The 25,760-nt window shown below is 50.7% G+C and overlaps 13 protein-coding genes across 13 annotated transcripts; 8 read left to right on the forward strand and 5 right to left on the reverse strand.

Moving 5' to 3' along the window:
- Window positions 1–132: 132 nt before the first annotated feature.
- N7496_007371 (CAF1 family ribonuclease) lies at window positions 133–2,124 on the reverse strand (the record flags this gene model as incomplete). Its single annotated transcript, XM_056700300.1, has 5 exons — window positions 133–710; window positions 769–1,393; window positions 1,463–1,689; window positions 1,743–1,835; window positions 1,896–2,124. 5 exons carry the CDS (start codon window positions 2,122–2,124, stop codon window positions 133–135), a joined length of 1,752 nt encoding a protein of 583 aa, XP_056555713.1.
- A 1,555-nt stretch (window positions 2,125–3,679) lies between these two features.
- Window positions 3,680–5,062, forward strand: pex26 (the record flags this gene model as incomplete). The annotated part of the gene is made up of 2 exons (XM_056700301.1): window positions 3,680–4,125; window positions 4,192–5,062. 2 exons carry the CDS (start codon window positions 3,680–3,682, stop codon window positions 5,060–5,062), a joined length of 1,317 nt encoding a protein of 438 aa, XP_056555714.1.
- Window positions 5,063–5,331: 269 nt separating this feature from the next.
- N7496_007373 (SDR family oxidoreductase) lies at window positions 5,332–6,418 on the reverse strand (the record flags this gene model as incomplete). The annotated part of the gene is made up of 5 exons (XM_056700302.1): window positions 5,332–5,387; window positions 5,437–5,531; window positions 5,586–6,187; window positions 6,242–6,328; window positions 6,389–6,418. The coding sequence occupies 5 exons, from the start codon at window positions 6,416–6,418 to the stop codon at window positions 5,332–5,334; spliced, it is 870 nt and encodes a 289-aa protein (XP_056555715.1).
- A 920-nt stretch (window positions 6,419–7,338) lies between these two features.
- Window positions 7,339–8,696, reverse strand: N7496_007374 (uncharacterized protein; the record flags this gene model as incomplete). The annotated part of the gene is made up of 2 exons (XM_056700303.1): window positions 7,339–7,846; window positions 7,927–8,696. 2 exons carry the CDS (start codon window positions 8,694–8,696, stop codon window positions 7,339–7,341), a joined length of 1,278 nt encoding a protein of 425 aa, XP_056555716.1.
- Window positions 8,697–10,572: 1,876 nt separating this feature from the next.
- On the forward strand, window positions 10,573–11,751 carry N7496_007375 (putative succinate:fumarate antiporter (Acr1); the record flags this gene model as incomplete). Its single annotated transcript, XM_056700304.1, has 4 exons — window positions 10,573–10,630; window positions 10,708–10,805; window positions 10,875–11,073; window positions 11,138–11,751. 4 exons carry the CDS (start codon window positions 10,573–10,575, stop codon window positions 11,749–11,751), a joined length of 969 nt encoding a protein of 322 aa, XP_056555717.1.
- A 548-nt stretch (window positions 11,752–12,299) lies between these two features.
- On the forward strand, window positions 12,300–13,568 carry N7496_007376 (twinfilin; the record flags this gene model as incomplete). The annotated part of the gene is made up of 4 exons (XM_056700305.1): window positions 12,300–12,318; window positions 12,403–13,037; window positions 13,138–13,389; window positions 13,452–13,568. 4 exons carry the CDS (start codon window positions 12,300–12,302, stop codon window positions 13,566–13,568), a joined length of 1,023 nt encoding a protein of 340 aa, XP_056555718.1.
- A 254-nt stretch (window positions 13,569–13,822) lies between these two features.
- On the reverse strand, window positions 13,823–14,149 carry N7496_007377 (PHF5 family protein; the record flags this gene model as incomplete). The annotated part of the gene is made up of 1 exon (XM_056700306.1): window positions 13,823–14,149. One exon carries the CDS (start codon window positions 14,147–14,149, stop codon window positions 13,823–13,825), a length of 327 nt encoding a protein of 108 aa, XP_056555719.1.
- Window positions 14,150–14,498: 349 nt separating this feature from the next.
- Window positions 14,499–15,696, forward strand: N7496_007378 (pinin family protein; the record flags this gene model as incomplete). Its single annotated transcript, XM_056700307.1, has 4 exons — window positions 14,499–14,509; window positions 14,591–15,035; window positions 15,111–15,179; window positions 15,241–15,696. 4 exons carry the CDS (start codon window positions 14,499–14,501, stop codon window positions 15,694–15,696), a joined length of 981 nt encoding a protein of 326 aa, XP_056555720.1.
- Window positions 15,697–16,212: 516 nt separating this feature from the next.
- N7496_007379 (alpha/beta fold hydrolase) lies at window positions 16,213–17,616 on the forward strand (the record flags this gene model as incomplete). Its single annotated transcript, XM_056700308.1, has 6 exons — window positions 16,213–16,443; window positions 16,511–16,618; window positions 16,681–16,790; window positions 16,847–17,177; window positions 17,235–17,286; window positions 17,339–17,616. 6 exons carry the CDS (start codon window positions 16,213–16,215, stop codon window positions 17,614–17,616), a joined length of 1,110 nt encoding a protein of 369 aa, XP_056555721.1.
- A 210-nt stretch (window positions 17,617–17,826) lies between these two features.
- N7496_007380 (saccharopine dehydrogenase family protein) lies at window positions 17,827–19,311 on the reverse strand (the record flags this gene model as incomplete). Its single annotated transcript, XM_056700309.1, has 5 exons — window positions 17,827–18,535; window positions 18,590–18,714; window positions 18,737–18,836; window positions 18,888–19,035; window positions 19,122–19,311. The coding sequence occupies 5 exons, from the start codon at window positions 19,309–19,311 to the stop codon at window positions 17,827–17,829; spliced, it is 1,272 nt and encodes a 423-aa protein (XP_056555722.1).
- Window positions 19,312–20,098: 787 nt separating this feature from the next.
- On the forward strand, window positions 20,099–20,748 carry N7496_007381 (60S ribosomal protein eL43; the record flags this gene model as incomplete). Its single annotated transcript, XM_056700310.1, has 4 exons — window positions 20,099–20,117; window positions 20,192–20,222; window positions 20,378–20,542; window positions 20,685–20,748. 4 exons carry the CDS (start codon window positions 20,099–20,101, stop codon window positions 20,746–20,748), a joined length of 279 nt encoding a protein of 92 aa, XP_056555723.1.
- A 971-nt stretch (window positions 20,749–21,719) lies between these two features.
- N7496_007382 (putative PHD and RING finger domain protein) lies at window positions 21,720–23,770 on the forward strand (the record flags this gene model as incomplete). The annotated part of the gene is made up of 2 exons (XM_056700311.1): window positions 21,720–21,999; window positions 22,095–23,770. The coding sequence occupies 2 exons, from the start codon at window positions 21,720–21,722 to the stop codon at window positions 23,768–23,770; spliced, it is 1,956 nt and encodes a 651-aa protein (XP_056555724.1).
- A 989-nt stretch (window positions 23,771–24,759) lies between these two features.
- Window positions 24,760–25,725, forward strand: N7496_007383 (uncharacterized protein; the record flags this gene model as incomplete). The annotated part of the gene is made up of 1 exon (XM_056700312.1): window positions 24,760–25,725. One exon carries the CDS (start codon window positions 24,760–24,762, stop codon window positions 25,723–25,725), a length of 966 nt encoding a protein of 321 aa, XP_056555725.1.
- Between the last annotated feature and the right edge of the window lie 35 nt (window positions 25,726–25,760).

Raw genomic sequence — 25,760 nt, forward strand, 5'->3', positions numbered from 1 at the left:
TAGTATCAATAATTGCAAATATGAATGAAACCATTTCTCCATCGCATTCTGCCTCTTCCTCACCGCGTAACGCTGTCAACTGCGAATGCTGTCACATGCGAATTCAGGATTCGCACGAACATGATCAATCAGCTAATTGATGCAGATCAAAACACCCTCCTTCACTCCAGGGCTCTCGCTTCCTTCCACTCCGTTCACTCCGTTCACCCCGTTCGCTGCTTGAACGTTCTCAGTCTGCTTGACCGGTTTCGGGGACGCAGGTTTCTCCACCGGTCCAAAGTGCACAGTCTTCTCCGCCGACCCGAAGACTCGCAGTTTGTTTCCGTACATGCGCCAGAAGCTGCTACCCAGACGAGGGATCAGGATTCCGTGCTGCACCTTGTCGTTGATTTTCTTAGATTGCGTGGAAGCCAGGACATGCTGAAGGACAGGCTCTTTGCCTTGTTGTTCTTCTCCTTCTTCTTCCGTATCGAAGAACTCTTGGAAACCGTTCCGAGGGAGAGTTGGGAAGAGGTCCTCTACCGGGGTGGTAGTCGGAGTGGCAAGCCCGTATGAGATTTCCTCAAGTCGTCCCCTCTTTCCCTTGGGGATTTTCCCTCTGTCAAGGTGAGTTGCTAGCTTGAGGAAAGCAATTGCGGTAAGCATACTGTCATACCCGGCTTCATGGGCGAACCCTCGGTACAAGTACTTGGAGTGCAGGCTGTCGATTTCTACCACAGGTGTTAGTAGCTGTCACCAACCCCAGGTAAAGCATGAAAAAAGACATACCAATCTTGGGGGTTTTGATCTTCGCCAAGGTCTTGTTGAGTTCCTCCAGTGAGGAAGACGGGTTCATGGCGTCAAAATCCTGAGTCGCCAGATACTTGGTATCCATCATAAGGGGGAATGTCTGATGGATCAAGGAGATGAAATCCTCCACCTTATCAGGGAGCGAACCGAGGAAGCATTTGTAGAAAAAGACCATGTCGGTAAAGCTGTTGTGACCGACGAGAATGGGTCGATTCTCCTTCAGACGGCGCTTCAGCCGTTCTGAGAGCGACTTTGCCGTGATGGATGGATGCTGTACATCCCCCAAGAAGCCATCGAATACGCTCGGTTCTAGGGTCGACAGGTCACCACCGGTTAGAGCCTCTGCGATCCACCGGAATCCCACATGCTTGCGAATGCGCATGTTACTCTCCCTGATTCTTGCTTCGTATTCCATCGCACCGCCGTTGCGCTGCTCAATCTGGATATACGTAGGCATGCCCCGTGACTTCAGCCCTGGGTACTCGGTCTTGATCAGGTTGTGCACGAGCCATTTCTGGGTCTTGGTCAAGTCGCTGGGCAAACCGTGACGGGCTGCTCCCTGCCCGTTTTCAATAGGAGGGATAGTGATATAGGTGCCCCGTGTCTGAGATAGGCGGTTAGCTTCACGAGAGGATGTTCGGCGTGGTCCCGCTAAAAGATGAAAAGAACCAACCTTCCCTCCGGCCACCCACGCATCAATTAGACGGCGGACAGCCTCAACAAAGCGGACATCTCCCTCATCACGGAGATTGTCCTCGATTGCCTCCATGGACTCACTGGGAGCCCATCGTCGGATAGCTTCTTCTCGAGCTAGGATCTCTTCTTCCCGGGACAAATAGCGGAGACCCTGGGTGAAGAGTGCACCAACGTCGAACTTGTGGCCGACCAAAAATTCCATGGCTAGATCACGTTAGTTAATTGTTCGATAATGGACGGGAAACGATCGCACGTACACCAGCCCATCAAAGTGCAATCCCGGTTAATATTGAGATTGCGGTCCAGACACGGGTTTAAAAACATATTGTAAGGCCGGAGCAAATAGCTCCCTATTTATGGTTAGCACGTCACACACACAAACAGAAGGCACGTCAAGCAATGAACTGTACCCTTTTCTTTGTCTTCACGACAAATTGTCAATCCAACCTGCAGTACCTGGTACTTCTCCGCGGCGGCCTTGTTTTCTTCGTAGTGCTTCTGGATGGATCTGTTACCCTGGAACTTGGCAGAGAGGGCAATGCCGGACAGCTCGAGATCCAGAGCGACGAAGCAACTTGCAGCGATCTCATTGAGTACCGCGGGAAGGTGATAGGCGAAATTGTTTACCGTGAGATCCATTGTGACTGGATCTTATGCGTAATTGAATGGATCAATGCTAGATCCAAATAGAGGGAGGCCGTGGAAGCTTGTGAGCTTAAGACGAAAGTCAACTCGAGCGTCGAGGGTGATGTGAATAGTGGTTTCGTCCTTAGGCACGTTTGTTTGTTAGTGTTCGTGGACGTGCGTAGGATGAAAGGGAATTGAAGACGAATAGGAAAGCAACCTAGCTTCAAGTTTGGTGACTTGATGGGGTAAGTCACGTCGAGTATGGGGAGGGTATCGAATAGAGGAATGATCGTAAAATCATTTAGTGACTTTATGACTTGGTGACTTTGTAGGACAAAGTCATGGAAGGCACTTAGAGAGTCGGATATATGATGAAGGCGAGAGAATGGGGGAGTAGCTGGGGGAAGGTCGATGAAAGTCACCTTGAGTATAGGATGGAAAGAGAAAGGAGGAAATATGCCGAAGAAACTTTGTGCTTTTGTAGATTAGTGACTTAAAAGGGTAAGTCCAGGCCGAGTAGAGGATAAGAGAAGAAGGAGGAAAGATCATGAAGCGACTCAGTGACTTTGACAGACGAAAGTCACGCCGAGTATACGGAATTTGAAGTGAGAGAGAAAGATGGCGAAGTTAGTGGCTGGATAGATCTGGATAGACGATGAGGTATAAGTCGAGTGTAGATGAGAGAAGAATGAGGAAAGATCGTGAATCAATATGGTTACTTTATGGAACGAAGTGAATGCCGAATGTGGGACGAGAGAGAAGTAGGAGAGAATAATAAGGCATCCTATAACTTTCCAGATATAGGTCGATGATTCTGTATAATAGCAGCCACGCCGGGTGGAAGATAAGAGAAAAATAGAGGAACGATCTCGAAGCTGCTTAGTTAAGAGCGCTGCCTATATCGTTGCTTGTGTGAATGGGCTGCTGTATATCAGTCGTCATCAGAAGCGAGGGCGTTCTGGGAGTGCTTGTTGAGTCCGAAGTAATACCAATGCTGGCGTACTGCGAAGGTAGATACTCTTGATGCCATCCCCTATCTATAGCTGGGAGTTGTCGGGGATGGCCTTTCAACAAGACGGTATGGTTTTAAATGGTGACTCAAAATAATGCCATATTATATTCTGTTTATGTATGTCAATGTTGCTTATGATAGGCAATTTGTCCCTATCCATTATAATCAATCTTATTGAAGTACATGTAAATGCTCGGTTTAACTTGGGCTAGAAAGTGTTTACACCATAGAAGATAGACCATTGAATAAGAAACAAGCTTCCAATTGTTTCAAAGTTAAATAGAGACCATAATGCTCTATTACTTGTTATTATTTCTCAAAGTTTAACTTTATACTCGAAGAATGGGGAAATCCGTCGGGGAAAGGCGATCCCGTGACCAACCCCGGACTTGGGCGAGCCGAGGGAAAACGACAGCCGATCGCAGTCCCCCAATTGCTCTCTCCCGAAACACTCCCCATCTCTCCCTTTGCTCGTGCTCATGGTCCTTTTCTTTTATACTTTCTCCCATTGATATTTCAATCCTATATCCTCTTGTCCCGCAGTCTCCGGGCGCAATGTCTGACGGAATGTCGTCTTCTCACACCCAACTCTCCTCCACGTCCTCCGCCTCCACCCCCGCGAAGCTCTGCTCCAAAACCTACAAGAAAGCTTCCCAGCTCTACCTCACGCGACGTCTACCGGAGTCGCTTGCCTCTCTCCAACCGATTATCACCGTCCCAACTCCCCAAGATGAACACCTCACTAATGGCGATCATGCCGCCGCGGTCGCGCCGATCGCCACCGCCCCCAGCACGTGGAGGATCAAGGTCTGGAATCTCTACATTACGCTTCTCAGCGGAATTGTAGACCTCGGCGCAGAGGAAGGAAAGAGTCAATTTGGCCAGAAAGAGTGGAAAGCGATTGCTACGCAAGTACGCGAAGGTGGAATTTGGGAGACCGTCGTGCAGGTCGGTTACCGGGGGCGGGAAGGCTCCGTGGACGCCGAGGTTGTCTACAACTTGTCAGTTTGGCCCCGGATTTCTCAACCGTTGCCGTAGAAGCCACCGCCAGCTAACTAGATTTCCAGGGCGACTTTAATCCTCAATCACTCGTCCTCCCAATCGCTCAACCAACAACGTCTCGAGACCTACCTGTCATCCTACGGGCAACCGAACCTAGATCTCGCAGATCGCCTTCAGGATGCATCGGACGGCCTTCAGCAGCACCGCATCTCGGCTGCCAATGGGACTGATACGCCGAAGGATCTGGCTGCCCGTGTGCGAATCATCGAGTTGTTTACTCTGCACGTGCTGCCTCGGAACGAAGAATGGGAGTACGCACAAGAATTCATCAACTTGAGCGAGGTCTTGGATGAGGAACGGAAAGAGCTTTTCCTGCAAACATTGGAGGGTCTGAAGGAAGAAAAAGAACGAGGAGAAATGCGCGCCGCCGAGCTCCAGCGCCAAAAGGACGCTGAACTCGAGCGGCAGCGAGATGACGAGCGTCGGCAAGCCGAGGAAGAAGCAACAAAAGCCGCAGCCGCCCAAACAAATGGCCACAAGCGGAATACTAGCGAGGTGGACTACGGTATCGAGAAAGGTAGCCCACGCAGCAAAGCCAAGGGATCCAAAGCGTCAGACAAGCCAACGCCGAGCGGCAAATCCAGCTCACGGACGGCGCTTTCATCAAACTCCAAGAGCGCAAAGAAGCAGGTCAAGCCTGAATCTCGAAGCCAAACTCGGGCTGCGGCGACCATGCTACGCAATATATTCAAGAAGATCATTCAAAGCGTGTCTGGAAACCCGCTCTCAATAGCGCGTACCTTGCTATTCGTGCTTGGTATCTTGATGGCTATGAGCCGGCAGGATGTGCGTGAACGAGTCCGCCGGATTACGGGCTCTGCGTGGCAGAAGGTGAAGGGTACTGTTGGAATGGGTGTGAAGGTGAGCTATATCTGAGATATAGACTGATGATGGTGATTGTTTTTCATTCTTGTGTTGTTCTTAACATGACCTATCATGTACATTCTGTTCTCTGATATGGATACTCCCTCGACATTGGGACGCTGGATGTCGCATATACATTTCCTTCGACTGTGATTCTTTTGTCTATCCATGTACTTTACTATCGAATATCAGATCTTCCAAGATTATCGTGCGTGGCGATGCTTCTTGAATCACTGTCTCGAATACTAGATGCAAAAACGGCTTTCAGTCGGTGGCTAAGTTTATTTGCCAAGTCGCTCATTCCACTTGCGGTCAAACACATTCAGCGATCGTTGAGCTGGAAACTGTCAGTAAACATCAACCATTCCATCCGCAGAATCAAATACCTGAAGGAACAACATCCAACGCCTTGATAGAGACATTCGGCGGCTGATTCAGCATATAAACCGCAGCCTGAGCAATATCCTCCGACACCAACGGCCTGTACAATCATCAGCATCATCCTGGAACCCGAGGTATCACTCTAAAAACATACTCATATCCCTCAAAAAACGACTCATACATCTCCCTATCATGACCCACCCTCAACGAATGAAAATTCGTAGCCACACATCCCGGCCGTAACGCAAGAACCCTAATCCCAGTACCAACCAACTCATTCCGCAACGCATTCGTAAACGCTTCCTGCGCAGCCTTGTTGGAGTGATAGACCGTTTCGCCTGGGAACGGGGGCACTTCGAGACCAGTCACGGAAGTAATGTTTAGGATTGTCCCGGAGTCGCGGGATATCATACTTCTGTTAAGGACGGAGTGTGTGACGTACATGGGGCCGTTGACGTTGGTTGATATCATTGTTTGGATGTCGGTTATATTTAGGGCGTGGAAGATGTTTGGGGCGCCAAGGGCGAGGCCGGCCTGTGTTGGTATATTAGTAGAGGATGGATGGTTGGGATGGGAGTAGGAGGTTGGTGCTGGACTTGCGTTGTTGATTAGGATGTCAATGGGGCCTAGTTCTTCGATTGAGCTTTGTATGGCGGCGTCGACTTGTTCGTGGTTTCCTACGTCTGCGGTTCGGTATGTGACTTTGATATTGTTGTATTGTTGGAGAAGGTCGTCTTTCAGCTTGGCTAGTTTGTCCTGTGATTGGGTTAGAGTGTTATGGGAGAAACTGTGGGATTGTGTTGTGTATACTTCTGAGCGAGATAGAAGAATCAAATTTGCGCCTTCCTTGGCTAGTGCTTTTGCGATGGCCTCGCCGATTCCCATCGACGCTCCTGTCTATATGATGTGAGTTTAGACTTTTATAGTGGTGCAGAAGGAGGATAGTGGTTCATTTACCAGGAGTACGGTCTGTCCACTGAGCGGCATGTCGATTTTTGCAATTCGGTAATCTGAGGATTTCGAGGAGTACTGTGAAAGCAGAGACTTAACTGTTCGTGTGCTTTTGTAATTTTTCGTATCTTTCTTATCGGATATGATTGATTATCAAGCAAAAATGCTTCACGACGTCATTGTATGCGGATCCACTTCCCCACTAACTCAGTTTAAGTTATCGGTGAATGCTTGATAGACTCTATGAATTCATAGATGAATGGATACTTGTATCTCAGGTGTAAGTGTAACAAGATATTAACTAGCACTCTATCCCGAATTGACATCGGAGATTCTGCAATCTTTAGAATCAGGCAAGATGATAGCTAGTAAATGTCTGGGTGAATACTTGAGATCTGACAACCGTAGAGATCGTGCCACATCACACTGTCCTTTCCAACAGCATTTGCAATGTAATTTGCACTTGGTGGGACAAAATATCAAGTACTGACATTTTAATACATTTTTGATGCATGCCGAGGGTTTCTCAGAACTCATTCATTGCCTGAAAGAACTGCCTCGGGACAGATCCTTGCAACAGTCTCCTGTTCGATTAGGACCAGACGCATACTCGGAGAGGTCCGGATTTATGGTAACGGCCTCTCTCGGTACCTCGAATAACTGTGATCTTGTGCTGCACATGAGGAACCTTTCCATGAGCCAGGAGATGGGCGCCAATTGTGGCTGCAATGTGGCCCTGTTTCAAGGGTATAACCAAGTGGTTGTGTTTTCTCCATGGATCCGCAAAACGAACGAAGGAATACGGTTGGCTCTGGGGGACTTGAGCTTTGGAGTTGTCATGTCTTTCAACAGAAGCAACCGTAGAACGAGTCCCCATCTGAGAACTATATGAAGGATATTCCCGCAGTTTTGATATCGTTCTGAAAGTCTGTAAACGTGAATCATCGAGACTCATCTCAAACCACACCACCATGACTCTCCACCGGTCTCTGCGTCATACCAATCCCAACCTCATCCAGTCGCCCACCAGCGTCCCCGTCTCCATCCCCCTCCCCCTCTCCATCCTCCTTCTCAGCAATCCGCGCATGCCACCTCCGAAACAACTGCACAAAAAACTGCGCCACACAAATCTGCTCCGTCGTATAAAGCAGCACCGGTACGGACGTTTTAGCTTTGGTGTAAAAGTCCACCGGAGCCCACATGGCATACAACAACGGTAAGCCCAGTGCTGTACTTTTCGCGGGAGAGCAGAAGCAGACTGCGATGGTTTCCTCGGGAGGCAGAGATTTCAAGATGGGCTGGAACCAGCGATGGTTGAGGAGGAATTTGGGTGGGCGGGAGCTGAAAAAGGATATTCCTGTTAGGGCGATGTAGAGGGCGATGTTGAAGAGGACGACGAAGATGATGCTTTGAGCGGAGAGGCTTTGGAGGGCGCCCGTTGCGAAGCAGGAGGAGAATGTTGTCCTAACGAACTGATTAGTACAGAGTGTATGAATTGTGCATAAGGTTTATTGAAGCAGGCTACAGCTGCTTGCGACACTCACCAAATCAACAACAGCATACAAGCACTCGCCAACTTGGGCAGCTTCGTCTTCTGAATAACCCAGGCCGTCCGATCCGGCCAAGTCCAACGAATCAACTGTCCCACAAACAAAGGGAGCAACACACTCAACCCCAACTGCTGAAAAACATGTTTATACATACTCCCCAAACTCCCACCCCCATACCTCCACGTATCAAACTCGGGAGACTTAGGTAACAGCGTCACCGTCCAAACAGCCGTAACAAAGGGTCCCAAAACATTCGCCAACAAAACCTCCACCAACGCCGCGGCATCATCACCACCCGCCGCTCGAGTCATAACCACATTCGACGCGATAGTCGTCGGAATACACGCGGTCAGGATATACCCGGCCAACACGGCCCGATCAATATGTCCCGCCGGATCAGCAGCGAGAATGATATGCACGACTGCCAGGACCAGTGCGGGGATGAATAGGAATGATATCACCTGGACTAGGATGTGGAGTCGCCAATTTAGGAATTGTTTGAAGAGTTTCTGGCGCGGGATGCTGAGGCCGGAGATTAGGAAGATGATGGCGATTACACCGTAGAGAACGGTGTATTCGCTGCGGATTACCCCGCCGTCTGTCTTTGCTATATCTGGGAAGAGATATGCCAGGGCGCAGGCGATGCCCATTCCGATTAGGAGCCACTGGCGTAGGATCATGATGGAGACTTGTTTGAGGGCTGCGAGGAGGCGTGCCCCAGCTCGGCGGGGCCCCGGGTCTGATGGGGTCGTGGAGTCTTCCATGACTCTGATTTATTGGGACATATCAAGCGATAGTTATTGATGTATTGGAGATGTTGTGAGTATCTCGATAGATCTGTTAGAACTGGTTGAAGTGGTGAAACTGCAAGCATTTTTGCAGGAATCGCGCGATCGGATTTGGTCCGAGGGTTTACGGAGATGATAGCGGCTGTTCGTTCAGGCATATCGTTGTACTCTACGGAGAGGGTATTAACCCTGCAATTACAAGTATATCAGGGGATATAATTAAAAGAATATAGATCTTTCTTTAGATATTATCTATAAGTTATCCATATGTCAATCTCAAACTCTATACTCGGACCGTCCAAAACGGGATTGTACGCCGAAATCGGGTACCCGACCCAACACTGGCCGACCGTCGGGGCGAATGGGCTACGGGCATGTGAAGTGTCCAGCACATGCTGATGATGCAATGTGGTTAGGTATCCCTCATTCGAAGGCTAATATGACTATAGAGGATCACAAAATTAATCCGTGAATTTTCAGTATTCCAAAATAGTTCCAACAACCCATCATTAACAGCACAACCGTTCTCAACAGTCTACTACCGGGTTGAAAATGTGGGTAAAACATTCAACCGCCTTAACCTGCCGATGTTCGCTGTATTCTAGGTTGCTAACCAACCTACAAGTACGCCGTACTCCGCCAGTCCGCGGAGCTAAAGTAAGTTGCTTGTCTTGTCAGATGACCTGCAGCCACTTCATTGTTCAAAGTATGATTTTAGCAAGACCAGGTCATCCCCTTCTGACTCAGAATTTGTTCTATCAACCCAAGTTAGATTGGCCTAGGCTTAGAGGGGTAACTAACAGGCTACCGCCGCCCTTACAGTAGTCACTGCCAAAAGGTCAACCTCGGCTGAGGGGAGCTCTGCGGGTAATCCGACTTCTCCCGGGAAGCGCAACTGGCGAAGCGGAATTCGCTGGCGATTTACGGACCGGACCTTTTGGAGGGGGGATCTGGCGGGTGTTTCTAATTTTCTCAAGAGTAGGATGTGGGTACTACTCTCCATAGTTTTGTCCGGAGTAATTCAGCTCCCCCCGAAAACCCCTTGAGACTGGGGAAGAATAGAGGGAAAACGATAGAGTTATAGATTTATAGTACAGTACAGTCTGTGTGTTAAGGAAGTCTATTATTTAGGTATGGCACTATAACTGGATGCAGTCACTGATAATAAGGAAGGTATGACGACAGTATGTGCATGTGAATGTTCAGATCATTTGAAGATCTGGGGAGGGCCAAAAGAATGGGCGTTCAGGAGAGCCGTGGGGGGAGCAGTCATCCGCCCTTGTTCCCGAAGGCCTCGGGATTGGGGAAGTCGTGCTTGACGATGGATCGTGGACCAAATTACTCCGTATAAGATTGCCGAATGACCCTCGGCGGGTATTCTTGTCTGATACTTTTTTTTTACTTTCTCTTTTCTTTTTTATCTCTTTGGTGCGGTACAAGAACCCAATCCTTTCTTATTATACCTTCCGCTCGTCCTTGACTTCCTCCGCTTCCCCGTCATAGCTACCAAGAACCGCTTTCTCCCCAGGTTTTGGATCCGCCACTTCGCTGAATAACCCGGGTCATTTCTTAAAAAAAAAAAAAAAAGAGAGAGAGAGAGATTCAGTCATCTCTTCAATTCTTTCCAAATTGCCATTTCAAAGACAATTTGTCGTACAATCTAGTTTTTTTCGGCTTCTATTCCGGCAACGGTATACTTCCGAGTCCCTCCGCAGTCTCTCCGCGATTTTCGGCACTCAATTTGACGGAGCCCCCAAATTTCACTTGGTCCAATTGAGCTTCTCCCATTAGTCGCAAAGGAGAACCTCCATTTTCTGGTGTATAATTATCACGATCCGATTCGATTCACATTATGTCTGCCAAAACTGCCAATGGCAATAAGAGGGCCTCGCCCGCGGTCAACCTGATCGGTAGAGCTCCCCCCGATCTCCCCAAAAAGTTACTGGAGAAACGACACGCCAATGCTAACACGTTTTTTGACTATTAGCTGGTGGTGGTGCCGGTATGATGGAAGCTCTCGTGTGCCATCCTCTGGACACGATTAAGGTCCGCATGCAGCTCTCGCGGAGAGCTACGGCCCCTGGAGTAAGTTATACTGTGTACAAACGGGCTCTTCATTGCAAGTGCTAACTTCAACCTTTTGCAATTGAATAGGTCAAGCCCCGTGGTTTCGTAGCCACCGGTGCTGAGATTGTGCGCAAGGAGACTGGTCTGGGCTTGTACAAGGGTTTGGGTGCCGTGCTGGGTGGTATCATTCCCAAGATGGCCATTCGATTCACTTCTTATGAGTCGTACAAGTCTGCTCTCGCCGATAAGGAGACTGGTCAGGTTACCAGCAAGGCCACTTTCCTTGGTATGTCATCATATGGACCCTCCGTGTATTCTGTGGTCAATTAGCTCATTCTCTTCCCCTCTAGCTGGTCTCGCCGCCGGTGTGACTGAAGCCGTGGCCGTCGTCAACCCCATGGAAGTCGTCAAGATTCGTCTCCAAGCTCAACACCACAGTCTGGCCGATCCCCTCGATGCCCCCAAGTACCGCAGCGCACCCCACGCTCTCTTCACCATCATCCGCGAAGAAGGTTTCAGCGTCCTGTACCGCGGTGTCTCCCTCACAGCCCTGCGCCAGGGTACCAACCAAGCCGCCAACTTCACCGCATACACCGAGCTCAAGGCTGCTCTGCAACGCGCTCAGCCCGAATTCGCCGACGCCCAGCTCCCCTCTTACCAGACCACCCTCATCGGTCTGATCTCCGGTGCCGTCGGTCCCTTCTCCAATGCCCCCATCGATACTATCAAGACCCGTCTGCAAAAAACTCGGGCCGAGCCTGGCCAGTCTGCGGTGACTCGTATCGTGGTCATTGCCAAGGATATGTTCAAGACTGAGGGTGCTCGTGCCTTCTACAAGGGTATTACCCCTCGTGTGATGCGTGTGGCTCCCGGTCAGGCCGTCACTTTCACCGTGTATGAGTTCCTCAAGGGTAAGTTGGAGAAGTCCAACTGGGCCTTTGTGGGCGGTTCATTTGAGGAGTAAAAAAAGTCATTGAAATCGTGAAATGGTGGTAAGCCAGGGCTTGTTGGTTGTGGGAAGCATGTGATACCATACCAAAGCATGGTGGCGTTGCGTTGCTTGTCTTCATCTTCCTTTTTTTTTTTGTTTGGATGTCTCTTGTTTTTTGCCAGCGTGGGTTTTGGATACCCGCGAGAGACTGTGCCGTTTCATGGCCAGTCAGAACACTTTTCTGTATATATTCTGGTTTCCTTAGTTCTGTGTATACCACGTTGTTGGATCAGTCAGTCTTCGAGTCGAGCGGATCGAGTCGGTATCCAAGTAGAAGATTTGTAGTGATCGAGAGTAAAATCACCAAGCCTAGCTTGTTAGTAGTTGAATAATAAAGACATTCATGCGATGATGGCTTCGATCAAAGATCATTGTTTTGAGGACCTCTCGGAAGGAGAGGAGATGACAGTCCTACTCCTGTAATCTAAGGCCGCCCCTCATCATTCACCGCTTCCCCTCCTTCCCTCCCCATAAACAACAACTCACCCAAACAACCCCAAAGCCCAAAACTGCACGACATCATGCAGTCAGGAATCACAGGTACATCAATGACTCCCTCCATCTTATCAATCTCCAACCCAATCCCCCCATTGAGACACCACAACTAACGATAACCACAACCAGTCTCCTCGGAGCTCCACGATGCCTTCAACCGCTTCACCACCAACCCCTCAACCTTCTGTCTCCCCGTAACCATAACAGCAGAAAGCCTCACCCCACTATCCCCAATCCCCTTCTCCGGCTCCTCCACCAGCCCAGATGCATTCTACACCTCCCTAACCCAGATCTCTTCGATCCTGCAGCCCAAGACCCCGATTTACCTGATCCTGCGCCGCCCGCTCGCAAGCAAGACCACCCTCGTCGCATTGACCTATATCCCCTCCAATGCCCCCGTTCGGCCGAAGATGCTCTTCGCGTCGACTCGATCGACCCTTGTTCGTGAGCTAGGCACGGAGAAGTTCGATGATACCGTCTTTGCTACGGAGGAGGAGGAGATTGTTGGTCGTGAGGCGTGGTCGGAGCGGGATGGGGATAAGGCTGGCGTGGGGAGGGAGGCGCTTATGGGGGAGAAGGAACGCGAGCTTGAGGCTGTCAGGCGGGCGGAGGCTGAGGCTAGGAGTGGTACGCCGCAAAGGGATATTGGGATTGGGGGGACTTTTGGGCCTGGCACCGGTTCGGGGATGAGGGTGTCTATGCCTGTTGATGAGGCGGCCAAGTCGGCTTTGAATGAGCTTGGTGATGGGGGGTTGGTGCAATTGGTGTGTGATTTTCCTTCTTGGGCCTATCTACAAGGATGTGGATGGAAAAGTGAGGAAGGTATGTTCTATTTGCAATGCTAACAGTTGGTTCCTTATGCAGACTGTGGATATCCCCACTGAGACTATCACCCTTGCCGACAAGCAGTCCGGGGTTCAACCGGATTCCGTTGCTACCCACATCTCCTCCTCTTCGCCTCGGTACTCCTTCTATCACTATCCCGGCTCGGATGTCGTAGTGTTCATTTACACCTGCCCCACGGGATCCTCCATCAGGGAGCGCATGCTGCACGCCAGCTCGCGGAGGAATGCCATCACAGTCGCCGAAGGGGAAGGACTCAAGATCTTGAAGAAGGTATGGAATAGCGGTCGAACTTTGTAGCTGCGGGGATTGGTGCTAATGCTCGTGGATGATAGATCGAGGCTTCGGGACCGGACGAGATCACTGGAGAGCGGTTGAAGGAAGAGGTGCACCCGGCACAGGATTCGGGTCCTGCTCGGGGATTTGCTCGCCCCAGACGTCCTGGTCGGTAGATCACGAGTTGATAACAAGACTCTCTTGAGAAGCACACATATTTTGTAGCGTATATATAGCCTGGCAAAGCCAAACATGGCGAATCCGAAGGTCACTCGCCATTCTCAGTTGGAAAATGTATACGCCACCACGGCTTAGACTGGAAAAACTTCGCACACACCGCAAGGCCCGCGCGTACCTCCCTCCCGGTATCCTCCCAAAAGCAGAGAGAAGACACCAAACCAGCCATGAAGGAAGGAAACGCAGACCTCGATCATTGATTCCGGAAACTTTTCTTTTGGTAGAATAAATCCGTCCTCGAACTTCCCAGATTTATAATCTTGGGACAACCGTCGCGGTCCTTCTCCAGGCGCGTGCACTCGAAGCAGTAGAATGCATCACTGATGCCCTCGCCACCGCAGACGACGCATTTGTTCTGGTAGTTGCCGAAGGAGCACTCGTCGCAGATTCGTACCAGCGTGGTGGGCCGCACGTAGGAGTCGCACACGGGGCATTTGCCGTCACATTTGTCGCAGAGACGGCCGATGGAGATGCCGGGTTGCTTGCGGCACATGACGAGATCGGGGTGATGGCGAGACATGGTGGGTGGATATTTGGAGAGGAGATTAGGTTGAGAGGGTAAAAAGGCGAAGGTGTGTGTTATGTGTAGCTCCTGGCTTGAGGAGAGGAGAGGTGGTGAATTACAAAGCCGTTCGGAGGTGTGGTTTAGAGAGGAAAAGAAGCTAGCAGAAGTCGGATGGGGCCCGTGCACGTGCCCCGTCACACCCGCTCCGAGCTACTTGCGCGTGTTCACTGCTGGATCGAGTTGAAGGACTTCGGAGAATATTGGCCAGATCGTTGAGGACGAGAGACCCGTCCGTGCCCACTAGAAGGCTCTTTACAACCTTCACTTTACTTCATCTCAAATCGCGACTATCGATTGGTCCACCATGTCTGAAGGGTACGCCGATTCTTCGGACGCAGTATCATCGCATTTGCGCTTGAGCCATTTACGCTGACCTTTTCCTTTCTTCACTCGCAGGACCCTCGCGTCGGCAGTCGCCGTTCCAGAACCGGATAATATACGACAATCACCCGAAACCTCCACGAAAAGGAGACAATCCTCCGTATCGGAACACGACACAAAGCGCCGCCGTCTCAGTTCCCAAGGCGATATCTCTCCACAGGCCCGGCGACAACAGCATTCGCCACAGGCGTCCGCGCCAGATCGTCCCGCTGAACGGAGGCCTAATCGGCAGGGCCGAGAGGAAGACCGGAAGCGTGGGCAGCGGCTGTTCGGTGGGCTGCTTGGCACGCTTTCGCAGAGCTCGACGTCGGCGGCGCAGAAGCGCCGCGCTGATATTGAGAAGCGGCAGCAGGATAAGCTTAAGTCACAGGCGGATGAATATGATGAATTGAAAAAGAGGCGGAGGGAGAGACGGGATGTCATTCGCAGGAAAGAGAAGCCATTTTATGAGCGGGAGGCTGTATGTTGATCATGCCTGCTTGTCCAGGTTTGCCTGTTGGCGTACAATAATTGACTGACAACCCTTACTTTATAGATGCAAACTCGGCATTCCAACTTGGTAGCCATGGCGCATTTCCTCAAGACGCGAACAGAGCCAGTCTTGGTACGATGAACCTGATCCATGAGCTAATTGTGTTTTATTTGCTAACATTTTCGCTACGCAGTACTATAAGCCATGGCAACTACGATCCGGCGATGAAGACGTGATACGGGAACAAATCGAAGAAGCCGAAGCGAAGGTCGCCCGAGAAGTCGCCGAATTCGACGCCCGGTATCCGCCTGAGGCCTTTGTATACGAGAAGCTTGAGCCAATATCAGCAGAGGCGGCTGGTCCGCAAGGAGAATCAGAAGAGAAGCAGCAGGCAAAGCCAACTGCAGAGCCGGTCTCTGAGCAAGCCCCGGTTCCCAAACCTGAGGCTGATACCAAGGAGCCGAAGGAGGCTCCGGTTGAGAAAGATGCACAACCCAGCAAGGAACAAGCATCCGAACCCATTCAATCTGAGACCGCACCTACCGAGGTGGTCGATGCTGCGGATTCCAAGGATGATGCTCACCCTCCCACCCACGACGATGATGGGGATGAAATGCTGGAAGATAACGAGGATACCGTGATTTATTAGCGATCGTATATTGAGTTTTTTATGCTATATTCAGGACTTAAGGATACCTAAATAGTGACATCCACCAATCAAATATTCCGTCTATGCTGTTCTACCGTTTGCAATGACGATGACGCTCCGGAACCGTTGGAGCTTGAGTTCTGCAGCCGAGGCATACCGATCGGTCAAACGAGGGGCCTTCCTCGGCTTGTGTCCGCTTGACGTAGTCACGCAGAGCTTCCCCTCAACTCTAAGACAAGCTAGTCTGGGGTGGAACTAACTTGAGTAGACTGTTTCAAGTTTTATTTGTAATTATTCGTCAAGACTGCGCCCTTTTTAAGTTTAACGTTGCATTTTAGTTTAGTCGTTTTCACATGATGACAAGTAGGCTTTGAGCTAGATATATATCGGTCTTCCCAGGGAACACTGCACAACCCTCCAATCAGTCTTTCTGGTTCAAGCAATCTTTGAACCTAGAGTGTATTTGGTGATACTCACAGTATTCGAAAATAGAATATACTGAGCACAACCGCCATTATGCCAGTTGACAAGATCCGGGTCTCCGGTGATCCTCGCATCGAGTACAAGTCGGCCACGGTTAATGGCCACAACTACGGTGAGTATTCCAAACAATTTGACCACCCCCAAACAGCGAATAAATGGAAAATACCTCCGAGGATTGTGCAATATCTGATACTTCATCCTCCAAACGCAGGTTATCTCCTCTGTCAACCACAGGCAGGCAAGTATCGAGCTACGATCTTCCTGGTGAGTTAGGACACAGCCCCCCACCTCGAGTCGTTAGCAAGGTAGTCCAATACTAAGCTATTTCTAGATCCATGGCTTCCCAGATCTCTCCATGGGATGGCGCTACCAAATCCCTATGCTAGTGAACATGGGGCTGCGAGTCGTCGCACCAGACTGCCTCGGCTACGGCCGAACGGTGAGCATATTGACCGAAAGCAGCCCCAAACTGTAAACGAACATGTTCTAATAAATGCTTAGGACGCGCCCGATGACTTTACACTTTACTCTCACAAACGCTGCGCGGATGATATCAAGGCGCTCGCGTTTCATCTAGGAGAGTCTAAGATCATCTTGGGCGGGCATGACTGGTACGGAAACAGTCCACACTGACAGCCACTTCATTCATACTAACTATTATACAAAGGGGCGCCGCACTGGCCTATCGAATCGCCCTCTGGCACCCAGAATTAATCAGCCACCTCTTCACCGTCTGCGTACCCTACGCCCGGCCTACGCCTACTTATCTGTCACTGGAGGACCTCGTAAAGGGTGCAGCCCCGAACTTGGCGTATCAGGTACACTTTGCCAGCGGAGAACTTGAGAAATTTGTCCGTTCCAAGAGCGAGATTAAGCAGTTTCTGACTGCGCTCTATGGGGGCCGGACGGCAGAGGGGGAGATTGGAATTGATGCTGAGAAGGGGGTGTTTTTGGATAAACTTCCCGGGTTGAGACCTTCGCGGTTATTGAGCGAAGAGGTAAGATTGCTTCTGGGTTGTCGACATGGCGTGTGATGGGCACTGACGGTGTATTAGGAGTTGGATTATTATGCGACCGAGTTCTCTAGGAGTGGTGTCCATGGGCCATGTATGTTTTTCCCGAAATCCTTGATTGATAATGTATAGCTAACCGGAGACAGTGAACTGGTACCGAACTCGGAAGGTCAACTATGAAGAGGAGTTGGCTATTCTTGATCGCAAGATTACCATTCCAGTTCTTTTCATCCAGGCTCTCAGGGACCCGGCTCTACCGCCGCACTTGGGCAAAACAATGGGCAAGCATGTGCCTAACCTGACCTTGAAACAGGTGAATACTGCTCACTGGGCGCTGTGGGAGAAGCCTGAAGAGGTGAATGGCATTATTTCGACTTGGTTGAAGGAGGTTGCGTTTGGGGATGGCCGCTTGGGGAAACTTTGATAAGAAGATATCGAGCATCGTGTACAAATATCATTCGTTCGAAATGAGATTATCCTGTTTCAATACATCATAAGGATGCAGCTTTAAGTCGTCAGAGCGTAGAAAAAAACATTTCATCACAGTAAGAAGAAAAACAACTATCAAAAGACCAGGGGCTGCTTGTTTGCGCAAGCCTCACACTAGAGACACATTGCCACACACTTCACCAGGCTAATACTGGAAAGTCTTTGTATCGATGTGACATCCCACATTTTCAATACGATCAACAAAGTCCTGACCCAAAGTCGCCGACGTCACAATACCACCACGCGATACCTTCTTCACCTTCTCCTCCTCCTTAAGAATAGTCATCGCAGCCTCAGCAAGCAACAACCCCGTCAAAACATACATAGTACCATGATAAGTAAACTTGCCAAAGACCCGCTTAGGAGCCGGACCCTCCTGATCAGCCGTCGCCACAGCATGATACTCAAGACGATCATTCTTCGACGCCTCCAGGGTAGGACCCTGACCCGGCGCAAAAATGAACTTGCGAACCAGCGCGCGAACGGGCGGGATCATGAGCAGCGAGATGCCGAGTAGGAAACCGATGTGCACGACGACGCCGATGAGGGAGTTGCGCACGTGCAGGAATTGCCGGAAGAAGAAGCGTTTGCCGTAGAGCTCTGGCATGAGGGTGCTGCTTCGGTGGACGATGGTGATGTCGGCCATGCCGGAGGGGGAGGTGGTTACCGTACCGAGATCGCGGATCCAGCGTGCGCCGAAGAGTTTGTTGATGATGGACTCGCTTGGGATGTCCTTTGGTGGGGGTGATGCTGCAAGGGCGAAGGGGGTCATTGATTTTGTTAGCTCGGAGGATGGGAGCCAGTCGAAGATGCTGAGGACGGTGTTGAGAGTGCCGCCGCTGGGGCCGGAGGATCTGGGGTATATTAGAATTTGTGCATGGAGATGGTATTGGGATGAAGGCGCTTACTTCATCTCCTTGATGCAACAGTCAATCTCCCTTGTCTGGCATGCGAGTTCTTCTCGGACGTGCTTGACCAGAGCCCAGGCCAGCATGTCTGCTGGGGCACTCTCGACGCCAACCGAGGGGATGATCTAGCTGCAGTTAGCATGGAACTAGGGAAGCTAGTTTCTGGATACTTGCAATTGCGCCGTTGCTCTTGGCCTTCTCGTGGTATTTGTCGATGATCAGCTTGACCCATGGGGTCTCGCCAGTCCTGCAAGAGTTAATTCTCGCCTGTGCAAGTGTGAACAGGACTTGAACTTACGCATCAACATAGTGGGTGCCATGCGCAGCACAAGCCTCAACTACTGGAGTCGAGTACAGGTGGTAGGGGCCAATGCAATTGATGATGAGTCTAGTCTTCTGCGCAAGCTCGTTCAACTCGGTCGAGTTGAGCTGGACAGCAAGGACATCTATTGCATGAACAAGGTTAGAGTTCATTCAATAACCAAGTAGAGGATAAGTCGGGTTCACTGGGGAAGCTGTTGTTGTGTCATACCAGGCTGAATCCGATCCGAGTTGAGCTTCTTGAGCTCCTCGGCGATAGGCTCGATCTTTTGCGGCGAACGACCTGCAATGGCCCATTTCAGATCCGTGGGAAGGTTCTTGACAATGTGCTCTGAGCAGAAGCGGCCAGTATAGCCAGTGGGGCCTAGAAGAACCAAGTCATACTGCCGGGTGGAAGCCATGTTGTGGGGACTGTAGCTTATTGTTTTTTTGCAGATGGACTGTTTTGGTAGGGGGAGCTCTTGGGTGGATCAGAAGGGCCTCGGTCCGCTGATTGAAGGGGGTTGATAAAGAAAAGGAGGGGGATTTTCAAGAAAGAAGGTTGGAGTTGGGATTAAAAATCAGGGAATTTAAGAACCTTTTGAGAGATCCTTGCCAGGTTACACTGCAAAAAAAAAGCTCCCCAGTTTATCTCGCAATGTCGTCAAGATGTTGATCGAGCCAAGGGAGATCTCACGTGACCGGAGAGTTGAGTCTGGCCGACGGGCGGTTTGTGCTTGTTTGGGCTGCGTGCCCACTTCATTGGACTCAGAGGGGTTGAAGAAGGAAGGTCACTAGGGAGATATAGGAATGGGCGGAAATGTTAAATGGAATAGACTTGTGTATTTGGAGAGTATTGCTAAATCAATTCAATATGGGTACTGCTAAACAATACAATCACCTCTATTTTATTTTAAGTATTCTTCAATATCTGACATGCAGCACTGGTAAATCTCAGGGCACGAGGATCTGCAGCGAACAGAAAGTGGTCTGTGCTCGATGACATAAGGTTGGCAAATTGTGCCCTGGTGATATGTCTCTCTCACCGCCTTCCTATTTCCACACTCCCTCTGCAACACCCCAGTCAGGTGACCACACCACGCCAAGGCCCCGAGCCCTAAGCGAGCCCACCCACAACCACTCTTCTAAAGCCTCTTTTCGATCACTTCGTTATCCATCTTCACGCTCAACAGCCGCCTTACAGCCAAGATGACCAAGCGCACCAAGAGTATGTCGAATCCCTCGAATTTATCGCCCTTCTTTGTTTCCTTCGATTCCCCGTTTGCTAACCCTTTTTTCCAGAGGTCGGTATCACCGGCAAGTACGGTACCAGGTATGCTCAACACCCATGAATCCCTCACCCTCGCCAATATCCCCGAACGACCGTGATCACTTCGACCGCCCCAACGACTGTGAAACATCGAACGAGAACCGGCAACCTCCGAATCAAAAGCACACGATATTGACCAAGAATTCTTCTTCACACAGATACGGTGCCTCTCTGCGTAAGCAGGTCAAGAAGGCCGAAGTTTCGCAGCACGCCCGTTACATCTGCACCTTCTGCGGAAAGAACACCGTGAAGCGCAAGGCTGTTGGTATCTGGGAGTGCAAGGGCTGCAACAAGACCGTCGCCGGTGGTGCTTACACCGTCTCGTAAGTTGCACCAGGACCCGCAAGAAAAAAAATCGAGTTCGATCGGAAAGAGGAGGGATATGGGGATGGAATCAATCTGGAATCGAATATCGTCTCGAGAAATTGCGTGGACATGATCGCTAACCAAGGATATTATCTACAGGACCCCCGCCGCCGCTGCCACCCGCTCCACCATCCGTCGTCTCCGTGAGATCGTTGAGATCTAAGCGTGATGAATGTGGTTTCCTTTCTCTTTACGGCTACGTCTGAATACCAAAAATGAAAATTTCGGAATCATAAAGATTTTGCATCCCTCCCCCCCCGGATATCTACGTAAAATTGGGACTGTCCGACCCATACGGTGCTGGCCAACAGCCACCTGAATAAGCCCTGGACAGTCCGCTGCACCGTGATTGCGAACTCGATTGCCCGACCGTCCTGATCTGATTCTTTGCATGAGCCAAGTGCAATGTACCCTGCAGCATCAACATCGTGGTCCCCATACAACCCCACGCAGGACTCGGGCAATCGCCGTAGAACCCTGATTTTGGACATCTTTTACCCTTCATCTGTTGACTAGTGACCTTTCCGACCAATCATCCCCTTTGCAACTACGGGTTATCTACGTTCGCCTACTCTCCCGGCATCTATGCGAACGTGAGGCTGAGATCGTTCACTCGGGCCCATGCGATGGGCCCGATCTCACGCCGGGTGGCTTAGGGCGGCCTGGATACTCAGCTGCATGACTCAGACGAAGGTGAACCCGTGAGGTCCTCAGAAACGTGACCGCTAGGAAACCTTGTAGATTCGTTGTTGACCGCCGAAGGTTGACCCCCAACCGTGTAGAAAGTGGGTTGATCCAGGACATGCCGCGTCGGCGCCTTGCATCAAGGGCGCAGGCCCCCCAAGGTTTTCAGAGATCGAACATTTCAGGATCTCACAATCCAGGACGAAATACTAAAAACCATCAGGTACCATAACCGATATTCCGGGGCTTCTCATTCGCGCCTGACTGGTGATTCGCCTCCGTCACGTTGGCGCCCCATTTTGCGTTAGACTGGAAATCCCGGCCCACCTTCAAAAGGCCCGGCTGCCGCTTCTCCACTTTACACTCGACACACTTCCCTCCCCTCGCGCTTTCTCCCTCGATGCTTCATGCCGTCTCTCAACCGATCGATCACTATCTTTTATACTGTCCATGTCCGACACCTGTATTGTCTGTTTAGGAGACCTTGGCGAAAGCGCCAGTGATCCCCTCGCCGTCGAGTCCGTGCCAAGACTCCTCCACGATGCTGCCGACCCGACGGCTAAGGCGCCTACGCTCGATGACGAGGAGGGTTCGGGTGAAATCGCCCAGTTGCTCCCATGTGGACATATCCTGCATAACGTTTGTCTGAAGCCCTGGGTGGAGCGGGCAAACAGTTGTCCAATATGTCGCCGCAGTTTCAATATGGTCGAGCTAAGTGACCGTCCCGGAGGTATGTACTTTGTTCCCCTTGTTACCGTGAACTGATAACGAGTGTTTGGTTTATTGAATGAGACTCATTGCTAATTACTTTGATTTGTACTATAGGCCCTGTCACCTCATCATATGCTGTCCAAGACCGAGTCCAAGTCGCCGAGATCGACCCATCGATGGTCATCGACTACTTGGAGGATGACTTGGCTGACTACCAACCCTGCACGATATGTGGCGAGAGTGACAACGAAGATGTTCTCCTACTCTGTGATGGCTGCGATGCCCCTTCCCATGTATACTGTGTGGGATTGGAGGATGTTCCCTCCGGGTCATGGTACTGCGAGCGTTGTGAGACACAGCGTGCTATAGAACCTACTACGGAGGCACCAGCTCGGTCCACCCGTACAAATGAACGGCGGACCCGCCGCACTCGTGGTCAACAGCGCCAGGCACAGAGTAGGAATCAGATTAATTCCCTGCACTGGGCCCGCGTATGGCAATCCGTATGGGATCATCTGAACATTGACCTGGACTTCCCCTTCGACGATGACCGATCGGCGCAACGGGTTATGCAGCAACGTCGTCGGGAGGAAGCCAACCAACGCGAATTCCGTGCCTGGCAGCGACGGTTTGAGGTCGCCGAGCGACAGGGTGGTGGCAGTCGCTTTCGTGACACTGCCCCTCTATTTGACATCGAGCCCGCTCGGCCATCCAGACCTCGTGTGCCCAGAAACCCGACACCCGAACCCGAGTCCCTTGAGGAGATGCGGGCCTGGAACGCATTTGAAAGAGCTCGCGAGATCGAGAACAACCCAAGTGCCGCTCGTAAACGCAAGGAGCCGACTCTATCACCTTCGCCGGAACCCACGGAGCCACAGCGTAAGCTGAAGCGCCCGCGCACAAGACGACCCCAGGAACTCGCTGCCATGGCTCAACAGAACGGGGAGTCATCTAGAGCAGCGAGCGCTGGTGCTAGCGGTAGCGGCAGCGCCAACTCCAACGCGATCGCCAATGTCAGCGCCAATGTGAACTCGAATGCGAACACGAACGCCTTGGGGGAACCCAGCTTTCTGTCATCTCTCTTGAAGGAAGTGGAAGATGCGTCTACCACCGACCGCACAACCCCTCTCATGCTGTCTGCGCCTACATCTATTGCTCCTACGGACCATCTGTCCCCGGGACCCTCTCCTTCTATCTCCCCCTCATCATCCAACCAATCCTCTCCTCGCCTATCCTCTACGACTCCCCCTCCATTTTCTCGCAGTCGACCTATATCCCCGCTTCAACTTTCCTCTCCTGTCGAACCCTCTTCACCTCCATTTTCGCCTGAAGTGTCATTTTCCGGCAGCCCGATCTCTCCGAGCGCGAATAGGGAGAAACAATCACCTCCACGCGAGACCGTTCGACCACGCTCTCGCATTCCGCGGCGAGCCATCGAATCTAGAGATTCTCGATCTGCTGATACGTCACCCTCTCGCGCGGGCCCCTCTCTGGCGGTCAAATCCGATATCCGAGGCATGGTCAGCATGGCCCTGAAGCCGCACTACCGCTCTAAGACCATTTCCCGGGAGCAATATACCGAGACTAATCGCACCATCTCACGCATGCTCTACGATCGTGTTGGAACTGCCCAGACACTCACTCCAGAAGCCCGCACGGACCTGGAGAATACCGCAAACTTCGAGGTCCAAAAGACCGTGGGCGCGATACACAAGAACAATAAAGAACACCGACAGAAGTTGAAACAGAAACAGCCCATGGTGGCTGCAGACTCGGATGGTGATATATAATGACTTCCTGCTATGATACAACATCTCTCTACTTCCATGGCATTTTGTGGCGTTTCGTTGCACTGGTGGATCTGTGGGTGGGGCTCTTTTTTGGCCTTAGCGAGGGACTTGGGTTATACTAATTCTTTACCTGGTGTTTGATGGCATTTGCTTGCATCTTATCAGAGGCGGAGTCTACATTGTCCTTGTTTCTTTAGCGAGATATGACCGGGGGTCACTGGGGACTTTTTTTTTTCTCTATACCCATGACATAATGATAGCGACTTTGATTCAAGTTTCAATTTGGGTGTGAACATATGTAACAGTTAAGAGACCAAGCCAGTAGAGAGTACTGTAGTATCATCAAGCGACCTCACGATATGAAGCTGAGAGATTGAGAAAGTGAGAGACGTTTAACTTTATTTGATGCCTGACAAACTAGGCATACAACCCATATCTATGAGATCCATTACATTGGACTTGTACCTTCTTTCAATTTGGTTTCTTTTAAGATCTTTCACATTCTGTATTCATCTTTCTGTATACGACTAGACTTCTGTGTTGTGATGCTCTAAATGGTGGTGGGAGACACGGAAAGTGCCTGTGTAGCAATTGCCCATCTCAGCTGGGCCTGGTCTCGTTAAGAATTGACCGATTGTTTCGACTTTCGACTTTCCTTGAACCTCTCTATCATCAATCAGAGCGCACTTGGAGAATTTTACTACTTATCACTCATGCCAATCAGGTACCTTTGCCGGCCACAACCGCTCCTCGAGTTCTTTGTTCACCGTTGACCCAAGCCCCAAGCCCCAAGCTCTCCCTTTTCAGCACTCACTCAACTTGCGCAGTGACTCTGGGGAAAAATCGCACTTGCTTCTGCGCCCTGGGAGATAATTTCCTTGAAGTGTTTTTCACTGTCTCAGGCCCAAACCCGCAACATGGCGCGACAACATTCCGCCTGTTGCGACTGTGAGCGATGCCATCCTTTCAAAGAGATACTACAATTTCTCATGAACCCCAAGACCAAGAGACCGCCGAGTCCAGAAATCCTCTACACCCGACGAAAACGACAAGAGCGTCGCGTCGCTGAAGAACTGCGAAAATGGTCAGAAAAGGAAAACCGGCCCAATTCCAATCCCTCTTCAACACCACAGAGAGTCACTCGATCAGGAAAATACGCGCCGGTCACGGTATCTGCCGAAGCACTGATAGTCGCGCAGAACATCCTTCGTCGATTCAAAAATTACCAGGGTGTCTTCTTTACGCACTTGGAGGTTCAGATCATGTTCTTCTGGCACACGTGTCAAGCTATGGTCGGGGCGAATATGGATCCGGCACTGTCCATGATGATCACCGGTATTTTGGCACCTTATGCGACGGATATGGAGCTTCATACTCGAGCGACGGAGATCCTCCGCGGCGAACGAGACCGCCTTAATCAAGCCCAAGCTGCGGAATTGAATGAAATGGTACAGTTGCTCGTTGCAAATGGGGCTGAAATACGGAGCTGGGATACCTTGGCCCAGGGCACGATGTTTTACTTCAAGGCTTCGAATATTGCTATCACACAGATACAACCTCCATCGACGACAACTTCACCATCTAGAGGAACACCCAATGAAGCGTCTATCCAGATTGCGCAGAGCTTAGTTGTTCGTGAAGAAGCTCCTCCCACCCCGAAGGGTGTGATGGTGGTGGCGAAGCCACAAGTGGATACGCGATTGGAGCAGCTTGAAGAGGAGAATTGTCTCCTGACGGAAAAGGTCTATTATCTGGAGGAGGAGACAGTTCAGGTACAAGAGGATTGGGATATCATGGAGCGGAAACTCCTCGAGTCGGAGGCTGAGAACCGGCGGTTGAGGAACGTGTTGCTCGAGTCGGGGGATGAGAATCAGCGCTGGAGGAACTTGTTTGAAGCATCATTGCAGATCTTCAGGGAACCGTGGGATTCACTCAAAGAAAAACATGAAAATTGATGACTATGACGGTCTGCTGGATTCAGACTTGGTTC

Source organism: Penicillium cataractarum (assembly GCF_028827025.1).
Source record: "Penicillium cataractarum strain IBT 29864 chromosome Unknown utg000005l, whole genome shotgun sequence".
Taxonomy (NCBI): Eukaryota; Fungi; Ascomycota; class Eurotiomycetes; order Eurotiales; family Aspergillaceae; genus Penicillium; species Penicillium cataractarum.